Raw genomic sequence first — 23,719 nt, 5'->3', positions numbered from 1 at the left:
GCTGTCATTTATTTCCAGTGGAATGTGCTGCGTCGAGGATTCATTCGACCACTCTGTCAGATATTATGTCCACTTCTTTTAAAATCACCCGCGGGTAAGAATAACAGCTCTGTAAGCAAACAATTGTTGCTTGATAAAAACCTGTGGATACATTCTACTGTAGTGTAATGTGACTCTGTATACAAGGTGCTGTCTGCATGTATACAAGGTGCCGCTGCTGTTTAACCAAATGCATCCCTCAAAAGCTTTGCAAATGTCTGTCATATACGCATGTTGGATGCTTTCAACTAGTTCCAACCACACATTGTGATTGGCTGAGAGACATACAGAACCATGCCAACAACCACAATATGCAAATGGGGAAATTTAATTTGCCTCATCACTATTTAAATTATCATCTCTGCCACTGATTAGAATGTCAAGTCAAGGCTATTATTATAGCTGTGACATTACACAGTCAAATCCAGTGAAATCCGCAGTGGATTTTTCTGTGCACTAGAAGCTCCTCTCAGTCTGGCATCCTGATCCTCCATCAGCTGTGCTGGTGAGTCAGTGACACAGCACTAAAAAAAAAAACATGTGAATTTTGCAGGTGCAGTAGCTCAATTTGTCTGCGAAAAAAGTCTGCAAAAATATTGCAGACTATAATAATAAGTGGTATTCTGAAAATAATCAGAGGATAAAGCAGATGTGACGCGCGTCCCCGCTTCCGTTTCATCATTAGAGTCACGCAGATTTGTCCTATAAATAAATAATAAACAATCGAAGCATATATAGCTTGCTGCTTATTAGAAATGGAAATTCGAACATAACATGTAAAGATATTTTAAAATATATTTCCGTGAACGGAAATGACAACAGATGACAGCTTCCATTCTCTATAGTCACTAGTTCATGCAGGACATAAGCATCATATACCCCAGCTGTAATCAGCCTGATTACCTCCATTTCTAATTAGCCAGGCATGAATCACAGCCCATTCTCACAACAAAGCGGTCCCTCCTATAGTATACTGATCTCTGCTACATCAATGCTGCCTCACAAACTGCTGCTGGCAAAGCTTTTCCTCCGCCACCTCAACCTTCATCTTTCTACTTTCTAGTAGCCTACGCTATACCACCCCATGCAGCCACCAAGAGTATTTGGCATTGCTGAAATGTTCAACCTGACAAGTGGCGGTGTGCGGGTGTCCCTCCTTTCTTTTCTCCTACGTGAAATGTTCAACTGAAATTCATTGAATCCTATGGTACCGCTCTCATAAAAGGTTCAGGAACGAAGAAGCCTCTGTCCTCGAAAAACAACATAACTGCATGACTGCAGTTTTCTAAACAAACACTCATTCAAATTGAAATATTTCAATAGCCCTTGCCAGTAAAAAATATGTCCCTGTCTTGTTTCGCATCTCTCTTCTCTTTCTCTGCCTGTGGTTTTCTGTAAGGCTGAATAAAATAGTTATCAGTTTTATAATTGCATGTGCTAAAAGCAGACTGCCCTATCCAACCCAATCTCTCCATGTTCTCTCATCATTGTGGAGTCCATTGATTTATTCTAATCTGGTATCAAAGCACTGAGGCGGCCATGATAACACCTAAAACAATGGCTAGATAGATGCTGGTGATTATTAGTGTGTGGAAGAGCTCAATCTGTCACAGGACAGTGACGTAGAAATATTATCACTTCTGAATCCTACAGAAGATGTCTTCCATACATAGCTTGTGATCTTGTCCTGATAACCAGAGGCGTTATTTCAGAAAGAAATAGGGGATGTCCCTAACCCTAACCACACATGGAAGCCACATAGTCAGCTCTGGCCCTGAACCGAGGGGGGGATGTTTGCCTGTGGGGCCTTTCTGTCTGGAGTTTGCATATATAATATATATAAATCAGCATACATCATCAGCATACATTCCGTGCTTAGCCAATCAAATAATTTCCGTGGTACACGCACACACACAAAGCTGGGCATATAGGAGGGGCTAGCGCCCCTCAAAAAAATAAAGAAAATAAACATATGTTGATGGATGGGAGTGAGTCAGTGTTGATCTCAGAATTTAGATTAAAGAAATCTTGAGTTGGGGAAAAAATGCATAAAAGTTTGAGCTTAAATGTGAACACTAGGGGGTGGCAATTGCCCTCCCTTGAGACCCCAAAGGACACCCCTGCTGATTACTCTTGTGAAGTGGAACTCCTTATCAGTGAAGGACAAAGTACTCAACCTCAGTACTTGAGTCAAAGTATAGATACTGGCCAAATATTACAGCGCTATAAAGTCAAAGTTGCTTTGTGGAATTTATACTTGAGTTAAAGTAATAAAGTTCAGATTACAAAGTGTATTTTCCTTTTATTAGCAATGCAGCTGTATTAAGATTAAGATACTATCAGTAATAGTCAAAATAGCAGATTTATGCATTGTGAGATTGTAGATCTGCTATTTTCAAGTTCAGATTTTTGGACTTGGAAATACTTCCCATTAATATACGGTAGTGGGAGTTCTGGTCTGGTTTTGGTGAATATTAAGTAGTTCCGTTCATTAATTTTGGTGAGGGCCACTCATTAAAAATAAATTAGTCCATAAAACTAGCGTAATTGTTATTGTTGACCTATTTCTACCATATAGTGCAGCTTTGACCCTCGCCCTCTGTCACATAGAACTATGTTTTTGTGCTGCTGCTGGCATAGTGATACTGGACACAAAAAATAGCTCCATGTGACAGAGGGGTCAAAGTTAAAAAAAGTTGTGGTACAAATAGTTCAGCAATAGTTTTGAGAGACAAAACTAGCGTTTTGAGTCAAAATTACAAATTTGTCTTTGAAATATTAATGTAGTGGAGTGAAAGTCAGTATCCAAAAATACAAATACTCGATACAAGGTACAGTAGTAAGCTAAGTGGTCATGAATGGGTGGGCCGTGCATTTGCCTTTTCAGAGCATGTTTATTTTAATGATCAATCAATTGATTGTATTCCAGCTTGGAACAGTGTAGTATAGGCCTACTGTAAGTTCTGATTTATTGTTATCACAATTAAAACTCATGTTTCGACATTGTGCATTTGCTTGTGTGGGATTTTGTTTTTGTTTTTTGCTTTGTATTCATGGACACATCCTGATGTTTCTTTGAAGATTTTGTTTAGTGTTTGTGCTGCCATGTGGGTGTATGGGGGAAAATATATGTGAATAATTGCTTTGAAAATACGATGTTGTAAAGAAAAATCAATAAACATATGTTTTAAAGGTTTAAAGAAAGAAATACCAGGCCCTGTTTTGATATTGATGTTATATTGATGCCCACAGGTGGAGAATCGCTGGTGTAGAACAAAGGGGGCGTTTTGCTGAGACGCATTGACCACAGGACGGACTGGCAAGGTCGCAGCATCATATTAGAAGCAAACGATAACAGCAAATGCAGTTAGACACAGGGTGTAAATTAATAAACTGTTTAGCCCATTTGGGCACGCCTTCGCATAGTCACAGTCAAGGTGACCCTAATGATGCTGTACTGTATGTCCTACCGTGATAAGACTTCTGCCAAGTACCTCTCACAAGGTGATTGATGTGTGTCTGTGTCAGTCCTGTCTTCGGATGTGCTTGTACGTACGTGTGTGTGTGTGTGTGTGTGTGTGCGAGCGCGCGTGCGTGCGTGCGTCATTCACGTGTGCTCATATATCAGCTCATCTAGTATTCACATGTCATCGGTATGATTAAGGACCTGTAAAACTTGAATGACAGTAAGGATTTTTTGTTATTAATGTGAAAATCAAAAAGCCATTCTCTGCAGTCTTATGCAGGTAACTTATGCGTCCGTGTGTGCTACCACAATGCAAGTGTGGCAGATGGCCTCTCTGGTCGGTAACTCTATCATATGGTGAATCTGTTTCCTTTCCTTTTTGTATGTTTCATTGTGAAGCACATTGAGTTCAAGTTGACTCTGTATTCATATCAGCTGCTATATTTATATAGCAGCTACCGGTATATGAATACAAATGACTTTATGAGTCATCTGTTTATCTCAGTCATGCTAATTTATCTGTACAGTATCAGATAACACATTTCTGCCATGCTCCAAAGTGGCTTATGACATCACAGATGATTATAACACCCAGCACCAGAGCAGTGAATCCATAAACATATTTAAGATACAAAATATAAAAAAGTGGCGCATGGTGGCATAGTCAGTAGTGCTGTCGCCTCACAGCTATAGGTGCTTGGTTCGATTCCCGCTGGGGGCGTGCTCTCTCCTCTCATCAGTGCCCATACCCGAGGCGGGGTTGGTGAAAGGACCTTTCTGTGTGGAATTTGCATGTTCTCCCCATGTCCCTGAGGATAGGTATACCTTCACAAAAAACTAAACTACCTCCCCCTGGCCAGCCGGGGCGCCTGATGGAGGGGAAAGGAACTGGTCGGAATACCGTGTTCCTTCGTTACGTCTGGCCGGGGGAACTCCCCCCCTGTCAGGTGAAAAGAAGCAGCTTGGACTCCTCATGCATACTGTAGATAGAAGGAAGCATGAGGTCAGTTGCCCCCCCCCCAGGTTGGCAGAGGAAGTGTAGCACCCAGGATTACATTAGATAATTGATACTGGGTGGAAAAAAATGGGTTGCAAAATTGTGGGATAAAAATGTAAGAAAAAAGATCAATCTTTATTGATCCCTGGAGGTATACGTAATACAATAGGGAGAATTGGGAGTTAAACTTGGATTTGTGAAAAAGGAATGAGCCAGTATACATGCCCATGTGTACAGGGAATTCAACATCACAGATGGTGGCTGGGCTGAATCGCTGGATAATCACCCTACACAAAAAAGGTGATGTAATAAGGGGATAAAGTCGAGAGAGAGGAACAAAGTCTGTGAAACGTATTCACAGGCAATAAAGGTTTGGTTCTGTCTGTGAACCCCTCCTTCATGCCCTAACGTCTGATCTGCTTGGAGGCAAAATCCTTTCCCTATATCAGAATACAATCTGTGGAAACTTTGGCCTCATTAGAAGGCTAAAGAAGAAGGCCAAGGGGAAAATCCAAAGTGAAAGCACATTTCAAGAGGTATCTTTTTCACTGCAGTGTAAGAATGATTAAACACAACAACAAGCGAGTACTAATATCAGCATGGCTTCCCTGTCCGTCTCTGATATCACGTTGATGACATCAACGTGAAAAGCATCTGTGCGGAACCGCATTCTACCATCTCAAAAGCATCTCCAAACTCCGTCCCCTTCTAACCCAGTCAGATGCAGAGAAGATCCTTTATCTCCTCTAGACTGGACTACTGCAACGCCCTCTTCATTGGGATTCCTGGCAAAAATGTACAGAAGCTGCAGTACATACAGAACAGCGCTGCCAGGGTCCTGAGAGTCCGCAAACATGACCATATCACACCCATCCTCTTCACACTGCACTGCCTCCCCGTTACAGCCAGGATCGACTACAAGGTCCTGCCGATCACTTACAACTGCATAAACGGACACGCCCCTCCCTACCTACAGACAATAATCAACCCTCCAAAAACAACCTCCACCCGCACCCTCAGATCTGCAAACAAACTCCTACTCCAGGTTCTTGACACCAAACTGCGCACCATGGGGGACCGGGCCTTTTGCTCGGCAGCACCACGCCTATGGAACAGCCTCCCCATGGACCTGACAGTGCCGCAGACTGTCTGTGGAATGCTTTAAAACAGGCCTGAAAACCTTCCTGTTTCGGAAGGCCTTTTTGTGTTGAACTGTCGCTTTGCACTGTTTTTTTTGTTTTTTTATACCCTGTTTTTAACCTTCTATTATTATTATTATCATCATATTGATGACTTTAGTCTTGTCTAAATATTGGGGGACAGCAGTACGGTAGATCTGAGACCCTTAAAAACTATTCTCAAACACACAAAAAATCACTATGTGAAAGATATTCAGGAATTTACTTCCTTGGCCTACTGCCAGCTACAAGACATTTGGTGCTGATTGGCCCAGTGGTTTTCTAGATTTCCTACTATGCCACACCTAATTAAACAACATTTAATGATGACATGTCAGATCATGCATAATCCTCTTAATAGCTTTAGATAAAGCTTCTAAGGCCTTTACTTTGCAATGCTACACAATTATTTAACAAATGGCATCCATGATTACACTAACTAAAGTTCGGGCCTCAAAATTAAGGCCTGGCCCTAATTGGGCCCTAACTGGGCCGGCCCAAACAGGCCCGGCCCAAACAATTACCATAACAATTACCCGTAAATCCGAAAAAAGTGTTATTATGCGCTTAATGTTCTCAAAGCCACGTATCCATCAAACTCCATCAATCCATCCAACAAAAAAATCTTGAAAACGGACACTTTTGCTGAGTTTTGGCTATTTTCAGCAGTTTTGTTATAACACGGGCTAGGAAGGTTGGATGGCGACAAACTAAATATCTCAGCTGCATTGAACTACTGCCATTTCTGTCGGCCTTATCGTTTGGAAAAAAATCTTTTTACCCACGAGGCTCGGCCCAACTAATTAGCACACATTTTCAGCCCAGCCCGAAAACATTGGGTCGGGTAGAGTTAGGTTTGGGTAGAATATGATAACTCTTAGCCACTTGAACCTTCCTATTGATTCTGTTGTGAACATTTGGTGAAATCTCACAACTTATTTTGACACGTTGAAAGCTTGTAGGTCTATTTTCGACATATAAAGGAACTGGCCTATGAGAGCCTGGGGAACCCCGATCAACTATGCATATATACAGCATAGCCGATTCGGTGGTTGATTTCAAGGTAGGCCTGCCGCCTGTATCCTGCTGTGAAACATCATAATAATGTGGGCGGCTGCTTACCTTCTCTTGGTACTGTCTGCGCGATGAGTCCAGTGACTGGATTAGAGCTGTGGCGTGGCCCACGAACATAGCGTAGCAGGTGGCACCAACTATCATGCTCAGCATGGTGATCCACAGGTCGGACATGCTGACGGGCGCCCGCGCACCATACCCAATGCACAGCATGTGGCTCATGGCTTTGAAGAGGGCGTAGGAATACTGCTTTCCCCAGGAGTCATTCTAGAGGGAGGGACAGACAGACAGACAGACAGACAGACAGACAGACAGACAGACAGACAGACAGACAGACAGACAGACAGACAGACAGACAGACAGACAAAGAGTGGGGGGTTACTGCAATGTGAGAGGAGAGGGAAGGCTCTCCTCCAGCAGGCAGGCTCTTCTTTGATGGATCACTGAACCTCCACAGAGTCTCCTGCCAACATCTCCTTCATGCTTCACAGCCTCTAATGCTCATACTGAGTGACTAAACGCTATACCCCTCCTCTCTCCCTCTCTCCCCCCTCTCTCCCCCTCTCTCTCTCTCTCTCTCTCTCTCTCTCTCTCTCTCTCTCTTTCACTCCGTTTTCAGGCTTATCACACTTCCCTTTGGCTTCCCATTTGCCGCTGGGTGTCAAGCGACTGATGGCTGTGAGATCCAATCACAATCAATTGCTTGTACTGCTTACTTGTTTTACTCTTAGATGTCTGATTTACACAGTAGTTTGGCAATAGGTCATTTTAAGCACTTGAACCCTATAGCGTATAGCATCGCTATTGTGTTGGTAACGTTTGGGGAATATACTGTAGCAGACCTACAAGCTCACGATACATTGCAATGTGACACGTTGTGAGCTTGTAGATCGGCCATTTGTTGGGCCAAGAAAGTTGGTGCAGAGGGGGGGGAAAAGTAGGACTCCAGCCAATGGGTTTAAACGTTAAAGTGGTAAAATGCTGTGAATTCAGTTATGTGAACAAAACGGTCCCAAAATTGTGTAGACTTTTGAGCTCATGTCAATATGGAGGAAGTAGTTTTGTCTGTTTTTGTCAATTCTTCTGCATATTACTTGGACTTCTGCATGGAGAAAAGTGTAGACACTTGAGAGACATCACACTGATTGTATGGGTGCAGTACGTGTGTTGAATGAAAAAATTCTTGCTCTGAAAAAAGTTAATTGCATTCATGCATTCTTGAATACATCCTTGTAAATTGTAATCGGGCCCGTCGGCTGTTTACACGATGGATCACCTTCTCATGAATCGTCATGATGCAGTTTTGTAAGCTCTCAACAAAACAAACTGTCCTCCATATAATGTGTTGTAATTTCTATGCACTGTGGTTGCAGAGATTTGAACAGAAGTAGAGTTGAGTCAGCAATGAGGTCAAAGTTAAAAGTGAATCACCTGTCAGCGATGGACACTGCAGCAGCCATCACAACAGTGCCACAATTTCAATCACAGCTGAAAGCATTTATAAGCTCAATGCCAATCAAATGAAATTGATCATCGCCGGTTGCAACAACACTAAATCACCAGAGTAAACAGCTCTATAGTCTGATGATGACTTCAGTTGATTTGCTATTACCTCCCCTATCCATTCCTGTTCACAGTAGAATTTAAAGTCTCTGAATATATCGCTGCATTGTACTGTTTGTCTCACTAATGATTACCGGTAATACAGACAATCAGCTCTTGGATCTTTTCCTGTCTACAATAATAATAATAATAATAATAATAATAATAATAATAATAATAATAATAATAATAATAATAATAATAATAATAATAATAATAATAATAATAATAATAATAATAATAATTCAGTCAGACAACTCACGAATAGATTTAACCAATATTTATTATAGAATGAGAATAGAAGTGTGCATATAATATATTATCTTGGCGTTCGGCTCTGCTGCATTTTCTCCCTGCTCGGCACAATCAAACACCATCATTAAACATTAAGAGCAGGGAGATAGATAATAAATAAAAAAACCCATGGGGAACATAAATAACAGAGCCCACCGGTGGTGCTGGGGTGGTGGTGGGAGAAAACATCACATAACAACCAGGAACCATAAGCAGAAGGAAGGCTAGGACAAATAAAGAGGATGGAGCACGGAGGTGCGGCCAGGGCTCCTGCCGGAGGTTTGCACATGTGCAGTGTAAACAAGAACTGCGATGATGGAGTGTTCCAGCAGAGGTGCTAGAGGTGCATGAGAGTTGCTGACCCTGAACTGAAATAATAAAAAGGATATAAAAAAATATGTTGGAAAATACCGTGGAAAATATATGGGGTATAACAAACTGAAAGATAAAGGACAAGTACATTTACTAAATGTTAATTATTTTCTTTTGTGGATTCTCCATGTTCTTTAGTACATGTGTCAAACTTGTGAAATGACAAAGGAAATGACAAAGGAACATGGATACTGTTCATTCAAGTGCTGTGGATGATATAAAACATTTGAAAAGGGAAGGGTGACTATTCTGGATCTCATTATTTACAACACAAGTTATGAGCTTTCTATCTAGCACCTCTGCTGGAACACTCCATCATCGCAGTTCCTGTTTACACTGAGCATGTGCAAACCTCCTGCAGGAGACCGGGCCGCACCTCTGTGCTCTATCCTCTTTATTTGTCCTAGAAGGAAGGCAGGAAGAGCATGCTGTCCAGTGAGCTTAAGTAGCACGCCCAATGGTCAGCTGACTGCCACATCAGCGAATGACATGTGGGTCTTGCACACACTGAATACGCCCACATAGTAATGCAGCATTTTAACCCCATTATGTATGCGCCCTTGAGCACGGCATGAAACCCCTTGAGTATATCTGACTGAACTAACTCCGCAAGCTACGTATCATTAATAATAATAATAATAATAATAATAATAATGCACAGTTGAAGGTATATTCAGTGATTTCACTCAAAAAACTTTAGGTTTCGTTTTTGGCTAGGTGGCAAAGCCTTTCATCCAATCAGGATAGAGAGCCAAAAATGAAACCTAAGGTTTCTTGACCCCCAGGGGTTAACTGGGGACAGGGAGGAACTCCTTATATGGTCAGCACACTCTATCGTAGAGAGGATTATCACAACAAAACAAAAAAATAAGTGATATTTGAATTAAGTGAAATCACTGAATATACCTTTAAGGGGACACTTCACCCTTTTTACAAAAAAAAGATATGTTAATGACGTTTAGAAGATTTAGAACACTTTCCTCTGGGTCTTTGTGTGTGTAATATATGTGGTTTTAGATATTTTAGATTTTAGCAGTGAGCCCAGTGTCCCAGTGCACCAAAGCATTATGGGAATTGTAGTCCAGGAAGTGAGCCCAGTGTCCATGACATCAGACACACTGGGCTCACTGCTAAAATCTAAAATATCTAAAACCACAAATTACACACATAAAGACCTCCAGGAAAGTGTTCTAAATCTTCTAAACGTCATTAACATATATTTTTTGCAAAAACGATGAAGTGTCCCTTTAAGCCAGAACTGCAATTTTTGGTGGAAGAAGAAAAAACAGACAAATACAATAAGGGACCATAAGTCCCTTCGGGCTTGGCCCCTTAATAATGTTAGCTTATAAAAATGTATACTGTAGGTGCTTTAGAAGAATAACCACTTAAGAACTACTTTGTTGTACGATGGTGGCAGATAACAGATAATCTACACGCTACAAGATCCATCACGCACACTGTGAGCTTGTAGCTTGTGGATCAGCTATTTTGCGATCTACTGTATAATAGGACCTGCCCAAACTAGTGATACCAGGTTGAAGGTGGTTAACCCATGGGGACATGAAGGCAAGCAGGGAACCCCATGTCACTCTAGGGGTCCTATACAACCAAACTGTCCACATACTGTATAGCAACAAGGGGTGGGTCTGTTCAGAACATGTAATGTTCCCCAGAGATCTTAAGTCCTCAGCTGCTGTGAAGCAACTGAGCTAGCATCACCTGCCGACATCTGTGAAAGCCAGTAAGATCCATCCTGGGGACAAATGTGACAGCTCTCCAGTATACCCTTGTAGTGGGAACAGCCAAGTTGCTGACTCCAATAGTTTCCCCTCTCTGAACAGAAAGTGCTGAGAGGGGAATCTTTTTCTTCCACAGAATACCTTGTCTCCCCAAAAACAGAATATAGCTTATGAAAGAAATACGAATTCACTAGGAAATACAGTTAATCACTGTCGCTCCCACATGCTGACATAGTTAATCTTGCCATGCCGTTATTCAACTCGGAATTTCTCACTGTCCGCACCCTGGTGTCTCTGAGGTTTTTAAGCAGACGTTCGTGCCAAAGCCTCTTAAACTACTTTCAACTTGGCACCCCTATTTGGGGCATTTCATTACAGGTGACATTGTTCTATCCACATGGGAACAGCGTGGCTCTGATATTCTCAGATTTCATGTGGCCAGCCTGTGACATCTGGCATTGAAGAAAAAAAAAATGCCCACAGCAGATTTGGCGGATTTGACAGATCTGACATTGCAAAAAGAATTGCCCTCACAACTGGCACCGCACAGTTGTGATTGGATTTCACTCAAGTAGTATGGGACCAATCAGGGCCCAGTTTGCAAATATGGTTTATCACCAGAGGCATTCGTTTTTTGAGCGGTGCCTAACCGCTCCAACACACAGGTATATGTCCGTCCGTCCATCCGTCCCCATGTATGTATGTCCATCCGTGAGTACGGACAGCTGCGCTAGGCTAGGTGACCTGGGGTGGCACTGTTGGGCGGCGTGTGCATGTGAACCTACAGAGCATGAATAGTACAGTACAGTACGCTAAAGTACGAGTAGTACATTAGAGTATGAGTAGTGCTACAGTACAGTACGTATAGTTGCACCGCAGGTTTCACACAGAGATTCTAGACTAATTGACGCAGTGATATTAGTCTGGCTACGCCAGGCTAGTGAGTAGTGACATAGTTTTCTTTTATGTCAGTCACATACATATCTATGGCTCTCATGACTCAAGGTCAAGGTTTCAGCCTGATCAGACCCCTTTGACTTCTCTTATCAAATTAAAAGTGGAGGTACATATACTCAGGGCATAAAGCCAAAAAGAATCCCAAGACTGAGAATTACTTTTTGCAAATCTGCACTGATCTCCTTAAATAACGCCTATGAAATCCTCAGGACTGAAATCCGTCCCCAGGACTAAGAACTTTAAGCCCTGCATACTTCTTTGGCCTACTGGCAGTGTGCATACAAAGTTTGATGCTGATGGGTCCAGCGTTCTTTGCGAGATTCGCTCCGGACACACAGACACCTAGACGGCTAGACTCCTGCATAGCCACGGCATCAATATTTAAAAAATAGCTAAAACAGCAGATGTACAAACACGTACATACACACAACCATACAGTGTGTGCTTGTAGAGCCGCTATTTTAGCAATTTGTTGTGACAAAGTGGAAATGAAGTGGTTAAAACCAAAGTGCACATCAACTGGGATTCAATAGCTGAGCTGAATGATCATCTCTTGCTGACTCATCTATAGATACAATTAGGTCTCCATTAGTTCTTTCTTTCACACACTGATGAGAAGATTATCTGATAATTACACTTGTCAGCTCCAATAATGAAAATAATTTAGATTGCGCCACTCCAGCAGCTCGCCCTGGTGGAGTGAGGAGTCGAGATGAATCTAAACTAAATCAAGTAAATAGCCAGAAATTTTCTTCTGTGCAGAGGAAATGACAGAATAGAAGTTATAAGGTGAAACTTGAGGCACACATCCAGCATACTCACACACACCCACATGCACGCATATGCAGTCATGCACACATCCATGCACACATGCAGAGATAGTCATTGCAGTTCACATGAGGGCTGGCCATATACTGGGTGGGTTTTCTATATCCCCTTTAGGATAGAGGGAGAGCAGGGAGAAAAATAAAACTGTTACAGAGCTCACACGAAAACAGCCTTCTCCCTCCACAGCACGCTCACTACTTGATTCAATAAGATCGATATTTCAAAATAATTTGATGAGACATGCCCCCCATATAACCCCATTCAACTTCAAACTCCACGTTAAACATGCATCTAACGGCCCAGGCCGTAGCGTAACGGTCTGGGCACCGGACTGGTAATCCAGTCGCAGTGTGCCGCGGGTTCGACTCCCGGACCCGACACGGCCTTTACTGCATGTCATCCCCCCATCTCTCTCCCGTTTCCTGTCAGCCTACTGTCTGTCCCTTCAAAAATCAATAAAAGGCGTAAGCCGCAAAAAAATATCTTAAAAAATAAAAAAATAAAAAAATAAAAACATGCATCTAACATGCATTCACTCATTGAAAACAGAAGTTCCTGGTTCTTGTGAATGATATTGTCCTTCTAATGCATAATATCTTTTTTTTTATATAACTTAAATAAATCAATCAAAACTTGTAGATTGTGGGCCTAGTGGCTAAAATGAAAACACATAATGGCTCCTGACAGACAGTCAAGGGTTTGATTCCCAAGCCTGACGGCTACATGCGAGTCTATCCCCGTTTCCGTTACTATTCAATAAAATAACTTTTAGACTGTTCACATAATACTAAGTACGGGTACATCATTCCAATGTACTTCTAGGTTGCAGATATTTCACAGATTATAGTAACTGTGTTTTCATCAAACAGAAGGCCGCAATTTCATTAATGTGTTCTCCCATGTATCACAGTGAAACTCTCAGACAAAGCGAACCATTAGTTGATGTTTTTAATTACTCAATCATGTAGCTTCCTAAAAACCCCAGCAAGCTGTCTCTCGCATGCGATGCACCATTTTTTTTATTTATCAATTACATAATCAAACCACAAGCTGTTCTCACCGAGAGCAAACAAAGGACACCGCAGTGTTTCCACAGCACCGTCAGGAGCAATGGGACCAACATGCCGTGCTGTTTATCAAACTATAAATCTGCATGATAAGCCTAACAAGCAGGAGTCACAGCAGTCTATCTGGACTCGCAAAATATAAACTGTTAATGGTATTTGACAGATCATGAAGGTGGCAGAACCCATTAAAGGTGATTTCACTTAATTCAAATATCACTTGTGATAATCCTCCCCACTATCCACACTTTTCCTGGGCTGTGTGTGCTCCAGTTCCTGTCGATTTGATCCAATGAAAGCCAATGAAACTGGTCAGATGAGTTCCTCCCTGTCCCCAGTTAACCCCTGGGGGTCAAAAAACCCTCGTTTTTGGCTATAGGTGGCCCAGCCTTCATCCAATCAGGATAGAGAGGGGCCTTTCCAAAACACCCAAATCACTGAATGCTCCTTTAAGTTCTGAAAAACCCATGTTTCTATGTCAGTGATTCTCAAACTATTTCATGTCAAGGACCCCAAAAATGTTATGTAATTGGCCGCCGACCCCCATCTGAAAATATGCTGTTCCAGAGACCCTCCAGAAGTAAACAATTTGAGTTTGTTGTGCTTCAGGGATATATGTACCCTATAATAACAGGAGGAATAGCATTGTGAAAGAGGCACAAAGTATAGTTTTTTTATTTGAATAGCACATTCCATGTAGGCCTACATTCAGTGCTTCACAAACATATACTAATAGATGCAATTTCTTTTACAGAATTTGTATTATCTAAATGATTTCATATACCAATACTGTGTGTATGTATGCACAGAAGTCACATAACTAAGTACTATCATGTCCTGAGTGCCAGTGTAATCCTGGGCGCTACACTTCCTCTGACAACCTGGAGGGGAGCCAGCGGACTGACCTCATGCTTCCTTCTATGCATGAGGAGTCCAAGCTGCTTCTTTTCACCTGACAGGGGAGAGTTTCCCCGGCCGGACGTAGCGCGTGGAAGGAACACGTTACGTTAACACCAGGATGCATGTTTTTGTGAGGGTACCTACCCTAGGGCAGGAGTTCTCAACCTTTTTGGCTAGGGACCCCCGGAAATGCTGTGGCCATGTCTCACGACCCCCGCCCCACCACCAACATAAACTGACTGCAAAAATAACCTTAATAATAGAGAAAATATATCATAAATGAATACTGAAACCAGATATAATCATTAAGGATTTTATTTTATTTTTATATATAATTTGGGGACCCCCCAAAATAATTTGGCGACCCCCCCTAGGGGTCGCGACGCACAGGTTGAGAACCCCTGCCCTAGTGGACACGGGGAGAACATGCAAACTCCACACAGAAAGGCCCTTCTGCTGACGCAGAGGAGGGAACACGCCCCCAGCGCCCACAGCACAGAACCCAGGAACCTCTAGCTGTGAGGCGACAGCACAACCGACTGTGCCACCGTGACCCCTGAATGCTATTTCCTTAGCATGAGGCTGCTTCATGTACTGTACAAATACATTTTGATTTTGATACATAAACTCAAGCTGGATTTCTTTTATAGAATACAGTCAATACACTAATTAACAATTGCATGACAAGTGTGGTTAATGGCCGCTATTATCAACAAGAACAGCACAACATGCAATTTCCAAGGAACTATGAGCAAATCCGGTACTTCACCAAGCTCATCGGGGAACAGAACATACCATGACTGAAGCCAGATGTGAGAGGGGAGAACGTCTGACTAATTTATAAACTGAACCGAGGCAGTCTATTGGATGTGACTCATACAGAGATGGATGGGCCAAAATGGTGGCAGGTCCAAGGACAAAAGAGGCCGGTGGATGTGACTGATGCCCTGGCCTGGATGGTTATGCTCTATGCTCCCCCGGCCATCGCCACCACACCCTCCCTTCTTTCTCCACCCCATCTCTCTCTCTCTCACATGCGTATACACGCGCCACGCACGCACTTACTCTCATGCTCTGTCTGTATCTCTCTAATTCTCTCTCTCTGTCTGTCTCTTATACTCTGCCAGTCTCCTTCTCTCTCTGTGTCTCCTTCTCTCTCTGTGTCTCCTTCTCTCTCTGTGTCTCCTTCTCTCTCTGTGTCTCCTTCTCTCTCTGTGTCTCCTTCTCCTTCTCCTTCTCTGTGTCTGTCTGTCTGTCTGTCTGTCTCTCTCTCTCTCTCTCTCTCTCTCTCTCTCTCTCTCTCTCTCTCTCTCTCTCTCTCTCTCTCTCCCTCTCTCTCTCTCTCTCTCTCTCTCTCTCTCTCTCTCTCTCTCTCTCTCTCTCTCTCTCTCTCTCTCTCTCTCAGGCATTAATTCTGCCAAAAGGTCCTCACTGGATTACTGTGCTGCTATCAAAATTCTAATGAGCCTTGCCGTGTACACCCACTCTCACACTAAACATGCACAGAGACCTGCACGCACCTGACCTGTACTCATTGTAACTCATTTTTCAATCAATCCTATAGACAGAACCTATGGGCCCATGTGTATGCAGAAATGCAGAAAACCTCAATTCACAGTTCCCACAGCGTCCATGTTTTGTCTTACATAATCGTCACCAACAGGGTGGGGTTTTTCCATGCCACGAAAATCAATAGCTCATTTAGTATCTACAGACACGATGCAGGAATTCCGGCTACCATACATCAATGACAAGAAACTGACAAAGACATTGAGCACAGACAAACAGACCGGCCGACTGATACACAGCACACAGACAGCCGCACTGAGGCATGCAAGTGCGCAGTCACGAACACACACACGCGCGCGCGCGCGCATGCACGGCCCAGGGAGCACACACACACACACACACACACACAACTGTTCCCTGCAGGTGCCATATAAAGGGCAGACTGCTCCTACTACTTATGATATGCTAAATGCAGAGGCCAAATCCAATGTGCTGTACGTATGTGCAAATGCACTGTGACAAAATACACACGCATGCGCGCGCACACACACACACACACACACACACACACACACACACACACACACACGCACACGCGCAAACGTGCCAACGGCCCAGATCTCAGTCTCACCCCGCCCACCTCGACAGCAGCAACATTATCTCGCCTGTTGATTAAGTAAATGCAACTTCCAAAGAGGAAGACGCTACTGTCAGGCCATTAGTCAAGTAAATAACGACCATAACCACCGTACTACAGCCGGCACTCAACAATATCTGCAGTCCTCTTTGCTTCCCCTCTTGTCCTTACAGCTGGAGGAAGGGACGAGTGACGCAACAAAAACGCAGACAAAAGAACGTGATGCAACATGCTCCATCTGGAGGTTAAACCATTCTGACCTGAGATCAGATTCATACGAGGTTTTCCACTGGACACACACTGGTCTGATGAACCCATTCTGACCTGAGATCAGATTCTAAAAATGTCAGTCGTTCTTCGATTTTTCAAAAAATAGCAGACCTACAAGCTCGTATCGCGCCACCGAGTGGCGCGATACGAGCTTGTAGGTCTGATATGAGCTTGTAGATCTGCTATTTTTCAATAGCTAAAGCATAACATGATGCCAACACCAAAATGGGTGCCCGGTCAGAATGGGCTAAACCTCCAGCAACCAAAGCAGCTGAGGACAATGGAAACCTATGGGACTGAGAATATCTCACTTGGCAGTCATTCCCCTGACAGGGGAGACAGTGAAATTAAGTATTTATATACCTCGACGGCAGTTCTTTGATATTCTCTGCCACCCTGAAATGTGCATGAGACCGGCACTGGGAGTGGGGACGAGAGGAGAGGAGAGGATATTTAATTCCTACTTATTATGATCTCTGGCATTTATTTGTCAGTATACACTACAGTATACTGCATACTATTGTATACCTGAGAGTGACAGCAATTAAATAATTGTGTTCTTGCCTTTAGGATCCAACTTCTGAAGCTTTCTGCCCTCCTTTGATCTACACACTAACCTATTTTGGTGCTATATACTGTATTGCACGCACAGCATGCAATATCTTCAATAGCATCTTCAGAGGTTTGGAATGTGTTGCGATGGAGATGCATGTATGATGATAGTCAGGCAGGCACGTCTCCTATCGGTGTCCTCCTGGGGGGGGCTTTACTTGGGGCCATAAATGTCAAAATCCACTGTTAATGTGTTGTACACTTGTACACTTTCTATTCTTTCCCCAACTATGCTATAAGCTGAAAAACCAGTAGAACATCTAAAGAGCCACGCAGGGGCTTAACAGGTTCAATAGCATAGTATGACAGCACCTCAACCAGGGGGGGGGGGGGGGGGATATAAGAACAACCAGCAGGGCCTATCTGAGGATCTAAAGCTACGCAAAAGGCTCATAAGGGACAAGCATATCTGCTGTCGGGCAGAAACCAACTGAAACTAAAACCAACCAAAGAAATTTAAATGTGAACTGAGTGGAAATGACAGTTATAATGGTCATGTTTCTTAGTGGTGGTTAACTGTCTGGCAGCAGAATTCTATACTAATTGGAGATAGGTTTTTATGTATTTTGCTGAGGCCATAGAAAAGGGAGTTACAGTAAGCTAAGTGAGATGAGGTAAATGCATGAATGGCCATTTCAAGGTCTGGGGTTGACAGGAAGGACTTACTTTTGGCAATATTCCCCAACTGGAAGTAACAAGATTAAACAACTCTTGTAACTTGTTTGTTGAGGGGCATATATATATGTACTCTATATTTATAACAAATATATGTTTTATTATATATTAAAATATTGTTAAATATTTGAATCTCTATCTCTATTTGTTCTCTTTGGGGCCCGAATGGAAACAACACCGCAAGCTCTTTCTTTGGTGCCATGCTTTTGGACAAATATGTCTGACTGTACCCTGTACTGCATTTTTTATTGTTTGATGACATAATCAATCAAAAAACATACAGATTGGTTAAAGTAAGTTTGTATTCATTCCAGGTTCCTGGATGCAGCTGTAAGGCACCTGACAGCCTTGTAGTGTGCATGATTAATAGCAAACATTCATAATCTTAAATTGCTTTAGGATTTCACCGATAGAGTGGCTATTATGCCACATCTTTTGTAAAAGGATCTTGGTAAAAAAGATTAATTATGGCAGTTATGCAGGAAATTACTGCAAAGGATTTTTGATATATAGGTGGGGATGTGGGCAACGTTTGCTGGGGTAAATAACACAGGTTAGTCACATCATGTGACCTACTGTAACACATGTGTTATAATAATAACTTATAATAATTCAGTTAATAACATGAGCCAGTGCCTTAGACTTAGAGCATGCAGTCAGTGAGGTCTGCCTGGGCAGGGGGACAATTGAAGAGACAAGTATTTACAATCAGCATTACCCAGGAGACCCATCCACTCTCAGACCCTATCAGCCCTCTGAGAGGAGAACCATGGGCTGTGTGACCCCATGACAGAGAAGGAGGGAGAGAGCCGACAGAGAGCCAAATAATATCGATGCAAGAACGGGGAGTGAGGAAAAGAGATCATTCAAAGTGTGTGTGTGTGTGTGTGTGTGTGTGTGTGTGCGCGTGTGTGTGTGTGTGTGTGTGTGTGTGTGTGTGTGGGGGGGGGGGGGGGGGGGGGGTTGGCGATCTACAATCATCTGGCTTGGCTGAAAGTTCTCTGGCTCAGAGCCATCTCAAGGGGTCTGGCTGAGTCAACAGGGACTAGTTCATGTCTGTATTTACAAGGAGAGTAATATAACACTCACAAAACATGTTTTATCTCATATCAAATTGGTCCACAATATGAATATATTGTTATATTGTGTTGGTAACTGTTGTATAAAAGCCAAAATGGCAATAGAATGCTCAAGGTCGTGCTATATTGTGGTTATTGGCATGGCTGTGCAGGACAATGGCACTGCGCTTCATGTTGTGCCTATGCCGAATGTAATGGATTTGACACTATAGCTCAAGTACTTTTCTGCATTTTACCCTGCCAGATGGCTGCTCAGATGGCTCAGATGAACGCGCAGGGGGTTGTTGTTATAGGCGTTTACATCTTGCTGTCTTGCTCTGGGACTCTTTGACGTGTAGACTGGGTCTAATGTGCTACTTTACTAGTGGTAAATCCGCTATAGATTATGTATTACATTCACCAATTCATACACCGATGGAGGAGGAAACCATGCAAGGCACCAAACCTGCTCATCGGGAGCAATTAGGGGTTCAGCGTCTTGCTCAAGGTCAAGGACACTTCGACACCGACTCTGGGGGAGCCCGGGATCGAACTGGGCAACTTATAGGTTGCCATCCGGGCCATTCTACCGGCCACTCTACCGCTGAGCCACGGCCTACCCTGTACTCTGAGTCTGACTGCATCTGTACTCGCTCAGCAACAGCCCCTCTGAGTTGCAAATATTACTAATCAAGTTGTCTGTGTACAGTGTACACAGACAACTTGATTAGTATAGTACACTACAGTATGGTGTACACTGTACACTATACAATGTCAAAATTCACATTTTTACAATGACTTAATCGCATGAACCCTAGCATCCCTATTCTGGCAGCGAACATTCTGCAAAAAAAAGGATCAAACATGTCTAGGTGTAGATTTTCTGTTTTCGGTGAAGAGGTTTGATGTAGCGGCAAAAAGTGAGCAGACCAATTACAGAGGCCTACAGTAAAAGTCCCTGGTCAACAAAATAATAAGAAATATAAGTATTTACTTATTTATTAATACACTGCATTCAGACTAGACACAAACTGGTTGGAATAACGTGTTCCTTCCATTGCGCTACGTCCAACCGGGGAAACTCCCCCCCCCTGTCAGGCTTCGACTCCTCATTCAATTGAAGGAAAGGAAAATAAATATACACAGGTACATAGGTGGCAATAGGGCCGGAAATAGATCAGGCCTACTTTTACATCAGACTTCAGTACAGTCAAGTCTAGTTGTTTGGGGTGAGTGTCACTGAGAATTGTATGTATGTAAATATGATGTGAGTGTAAGCCACATAATGACCATTATGCTTTGAAGTCTCAGCACTGAAACACTTCATGTACCGTTCTAAAAACAAAACAGTTGCATAACTGTATGTTTATAGCTTCTCTCCCTCTGTTACCTAATGTCTGCGAAAGGACAACAAGAAACATGAAGCATATTTATTTGTCACAATCCAGGCAAAAGAGGCATGTGCCCTTTTTTAACTAGGACACATTTTAGAGAGTCATTTTCTTCAATAATACTAGCAACCACAAACCACTTGAACCCCATCATCCATATTCTGGTGGAGCATTAGCCAAAAATACAGATCTACAAGCTCACAACATGTTGTGGGCTTGTTCATCTGTATTTTTGGTAAAGATCGAGATCTAGAGGGGTTTAATTGGTTAAGGACCATTTCACCACTTTTCAACTTATCTTCATATAATTGGTCCTCATGATAATGATAAAATACCTTTATAATTTTGTTCTACTCGCTCTGTGTCTCATAGGAGAGCTGTGGGCAGTTCAGAAACCCATCCACCAGTGACATCATCGTTAGGGATATTTTTTTTAAACAAGATTTAAAATAATAATTATATTTAGTTTTGTATTATTGTGAGAACGATGGCTTCCATTATCGCATTGCAACTTTTCAGGAATAGAAAGCCTGCAGTTTCTATTAGCTCGGATTCCCCATCGATGATGTCACTGGTGGACGGGTTTCTGAACTGCCCACAGCCCACCCATGAGACACAGACCGAGTAGAACCAAATTATAAAGGTATTTTATCATTATCATGAGGACCAGTTATATGAAGATAAGTTGAAAAGTGGTGAAGTGGTCCTTTAACCAATTAAACCCCTCTACATCTCGATCTTTACCAAACATACAGATGTACAAGCCCACAACATGCTGTATATATCTGTATTTTTGGCTAATATTCCACCAGGATATGGATGATGGGGTTCAAGTGGTTTATGGTTGCTATAGTATTATTGAAGAAAATTACTCTCTAAAATGTGAGTTGAAAACAATGTTGACATTTGTGACCAGTGCCAACAAAACATGCCTCATGTCGCCAGAATGAACATGCCTTAAATCAATAAATAAACTCGTTTTTTTTTGTGATTTTCTTTTTTTTTCATATTTATACAGTTTGAATGTTGAAGAAGGTTTTCATTCAAACAGATTGTTCATTTGGGCAAATGAAATGTATACATTTATTTAAAAAAGGTTATATACTATGTAAACTATGAAATGCAGGCTTTCATTTGGTATATAGAACGTTTGTGTAGGCCCTCTCTACGAAACGGTATCAAGTGAAAAGTAAATGTCGGGAAATCGGTTTATTGTGTAAAAGATTGGATACGTCTTTTCAAATGCGGCCGTTAGTACTGTTAATTCAACATCCGGTGAGGGGAGGATACGGATCGTGTATGTATTGTGTATATAAATCAGCGCAAACAGTGGGTGGGCTTTAGACCGGATGTAAGCCTTGCACACTAAATAGAAACCAGGCATTGTGACTGCATGTGGACAGATCTGTTTATTAAAATAGCAAATCTACAAGCGCACAACATCATAGCCTGATGCGTCGATTTTATTTATTTAAAATACTGGGTCAATTGTCTGACTTTGATTGCTTAAAGTAGACCTGCATAAAATGGTGTACTGCAGCTATTTACAACCAGGTAGTGTATAAGTTAAATTGAACACTTAACTTAATATTTAATACTTGAATACTTATACTTAGTATTTAATACTTAGTACTTTCAAAAGGGTTTATTGGGGCACCTTACAAATTGCATTGTTTGTTCTACTGGCTTAAACATGTCAGTGTTTCTAGTGTTGCACTGTTGACAGCTAAAACGTCCTATTGTCTCTTGTCCCTCCCATTGTCACACCCACTTCTGTCCAGCTCTAAGGTGATAAAATGTTGTGAATATTGAAAAGGGCTTTTCTCAGCTTTGGGTGAAAGGCCCCAGTCATTTTAAAATGGTTATATCTCCTTCAATTATTGTCCAATTTCATTGAATGATACATCATATGAAAGCTTACATTCTGTACTTTAATAATCTGTAAAAATCTGAAAAATGGAAAAGTAGAGTTGAGGGCCTTTTAGCTGGAGTTGGTCACATTTTATCATGAGCATTGATTTATTTCACTGTTCATTAACAGGACAAAATAACAAACAAAGGTGAAGAAAAAGCAATACTTACAACCATACCGTTTAGCGACACCCAGCAATCGGGAGGGAAGTCTTGTAGTAGCGGCACCAGGAACTGTAAACATCCGTCCCAGTGACACAGGAGCAGCATCATGCCTATCAAATTAAATATCCTTACCACAGCACTAGCCAGGTCATAGGTCATATGGAAGATCTGCAAGAGGGAAACAACAGAGAACAGAGAGAGAGAGAGAGAGAGGTTAGTAATGAAGGAGATTTGTGACATTCAGTAACAATCCTTCAGCATTCTATAATGTATATAACATGCTAGTAAGTTAGTAAACGACAAGAGACCTTGTTCATTAGTTACTCGCGCAAAAGCAGAGCGCACAAGTACTGTATTCGCCTGCGTATGTCGGCGGTGTCGCTCGGCCAATCAGACCAAGTATGTATTGGTGGCGTGGCGTCGCTCGGCCAATCAGGGACCAAGTATGCATGCATGTCGGTACATTCCACCAGCCAATGAGGAACCACTGATCTCGATGACGTAACTAAAGCATAAGGTCAATAGGGGGTATGTATCGGCTGGGTATGTCTGTGTGTCAGAGCAGCAGTCGTACCAGCGGTGGTGAGGAGTGCACCTCTTGGCGTGCTCTGCTTGCACACAAGTAGGCCATTTACATGGCGTACTTGTGTGCAATGCGCAAGTTGGCATCTCTAGTTTGTTTGTTGCTATTACTTTCACCCTGGTGTCCTTATTTTGGGCTTCTTATCTTTCAAATATTATTTCTTTCCACCGACTGTTTCGAAAACAGCAAAAGCAGCAAATCTGCAAGCTCACGAGTTTGTGAACTTGTTAGACTGGCTAATCTTTCTCGCTTCTTAAGTGGTTTTGTGATTTTTTGGCACTCCTAAAATCGCTCACATAATGCTAAACCTGTACAAAAAGGTGGCAGTGACTCATAAATAGGCTTCTATATAATAATAATAATAATAATAATGGTGATATAGAAGTCCGCCTGAG

The 23,719-nt window shown here is 42.3% G+C and overlaps 1 protein-coding gene across 1 annotated transcript in view; it reads right to left on the bottom strand.

The window, feature by feature from the left end:
* Positions 1-23,719, bottom strand: part of hcn1 (hyperpolarization activated cyclic nucleotide-gated potassium channel 1) — a gene marked incomplete at both ends in the record, with an annotated part of 124,037 nt that overhangs the window by 39,481 nt on the left and 60,837 nt on the right. Inside the window, 2 exons of the mRNA XM_083793123.1 lie at positions 6,803-7,021; positions 22,748-22,909. Coding sequence (XP_083649249.1) covers positions 6,803-7,021; positions 22,748-22,909 — 381 coding nt within the window. The remainder of the gene's footprint in view (positions 1-6,802; positions 7,022-22,747; positions 22,910-23,719) is intronic.

Source organism: Protomyctophum parallelum (assembly GCF_964188405.1).
Source record: "Protomyctophum parallelum genome assembly, chromosome: 21".
Classification (NCBI taxonomy): domain Eukaryota; kingdom Metazoa; phylum Chordata; class Actinopteri; order Myctophiformes; family Myctophidae; genus Protomyctophum; species Protomyctophum parallelum.
This window is presented reverse-complemented; position numbering and strand designations above follow the sequence as displayed.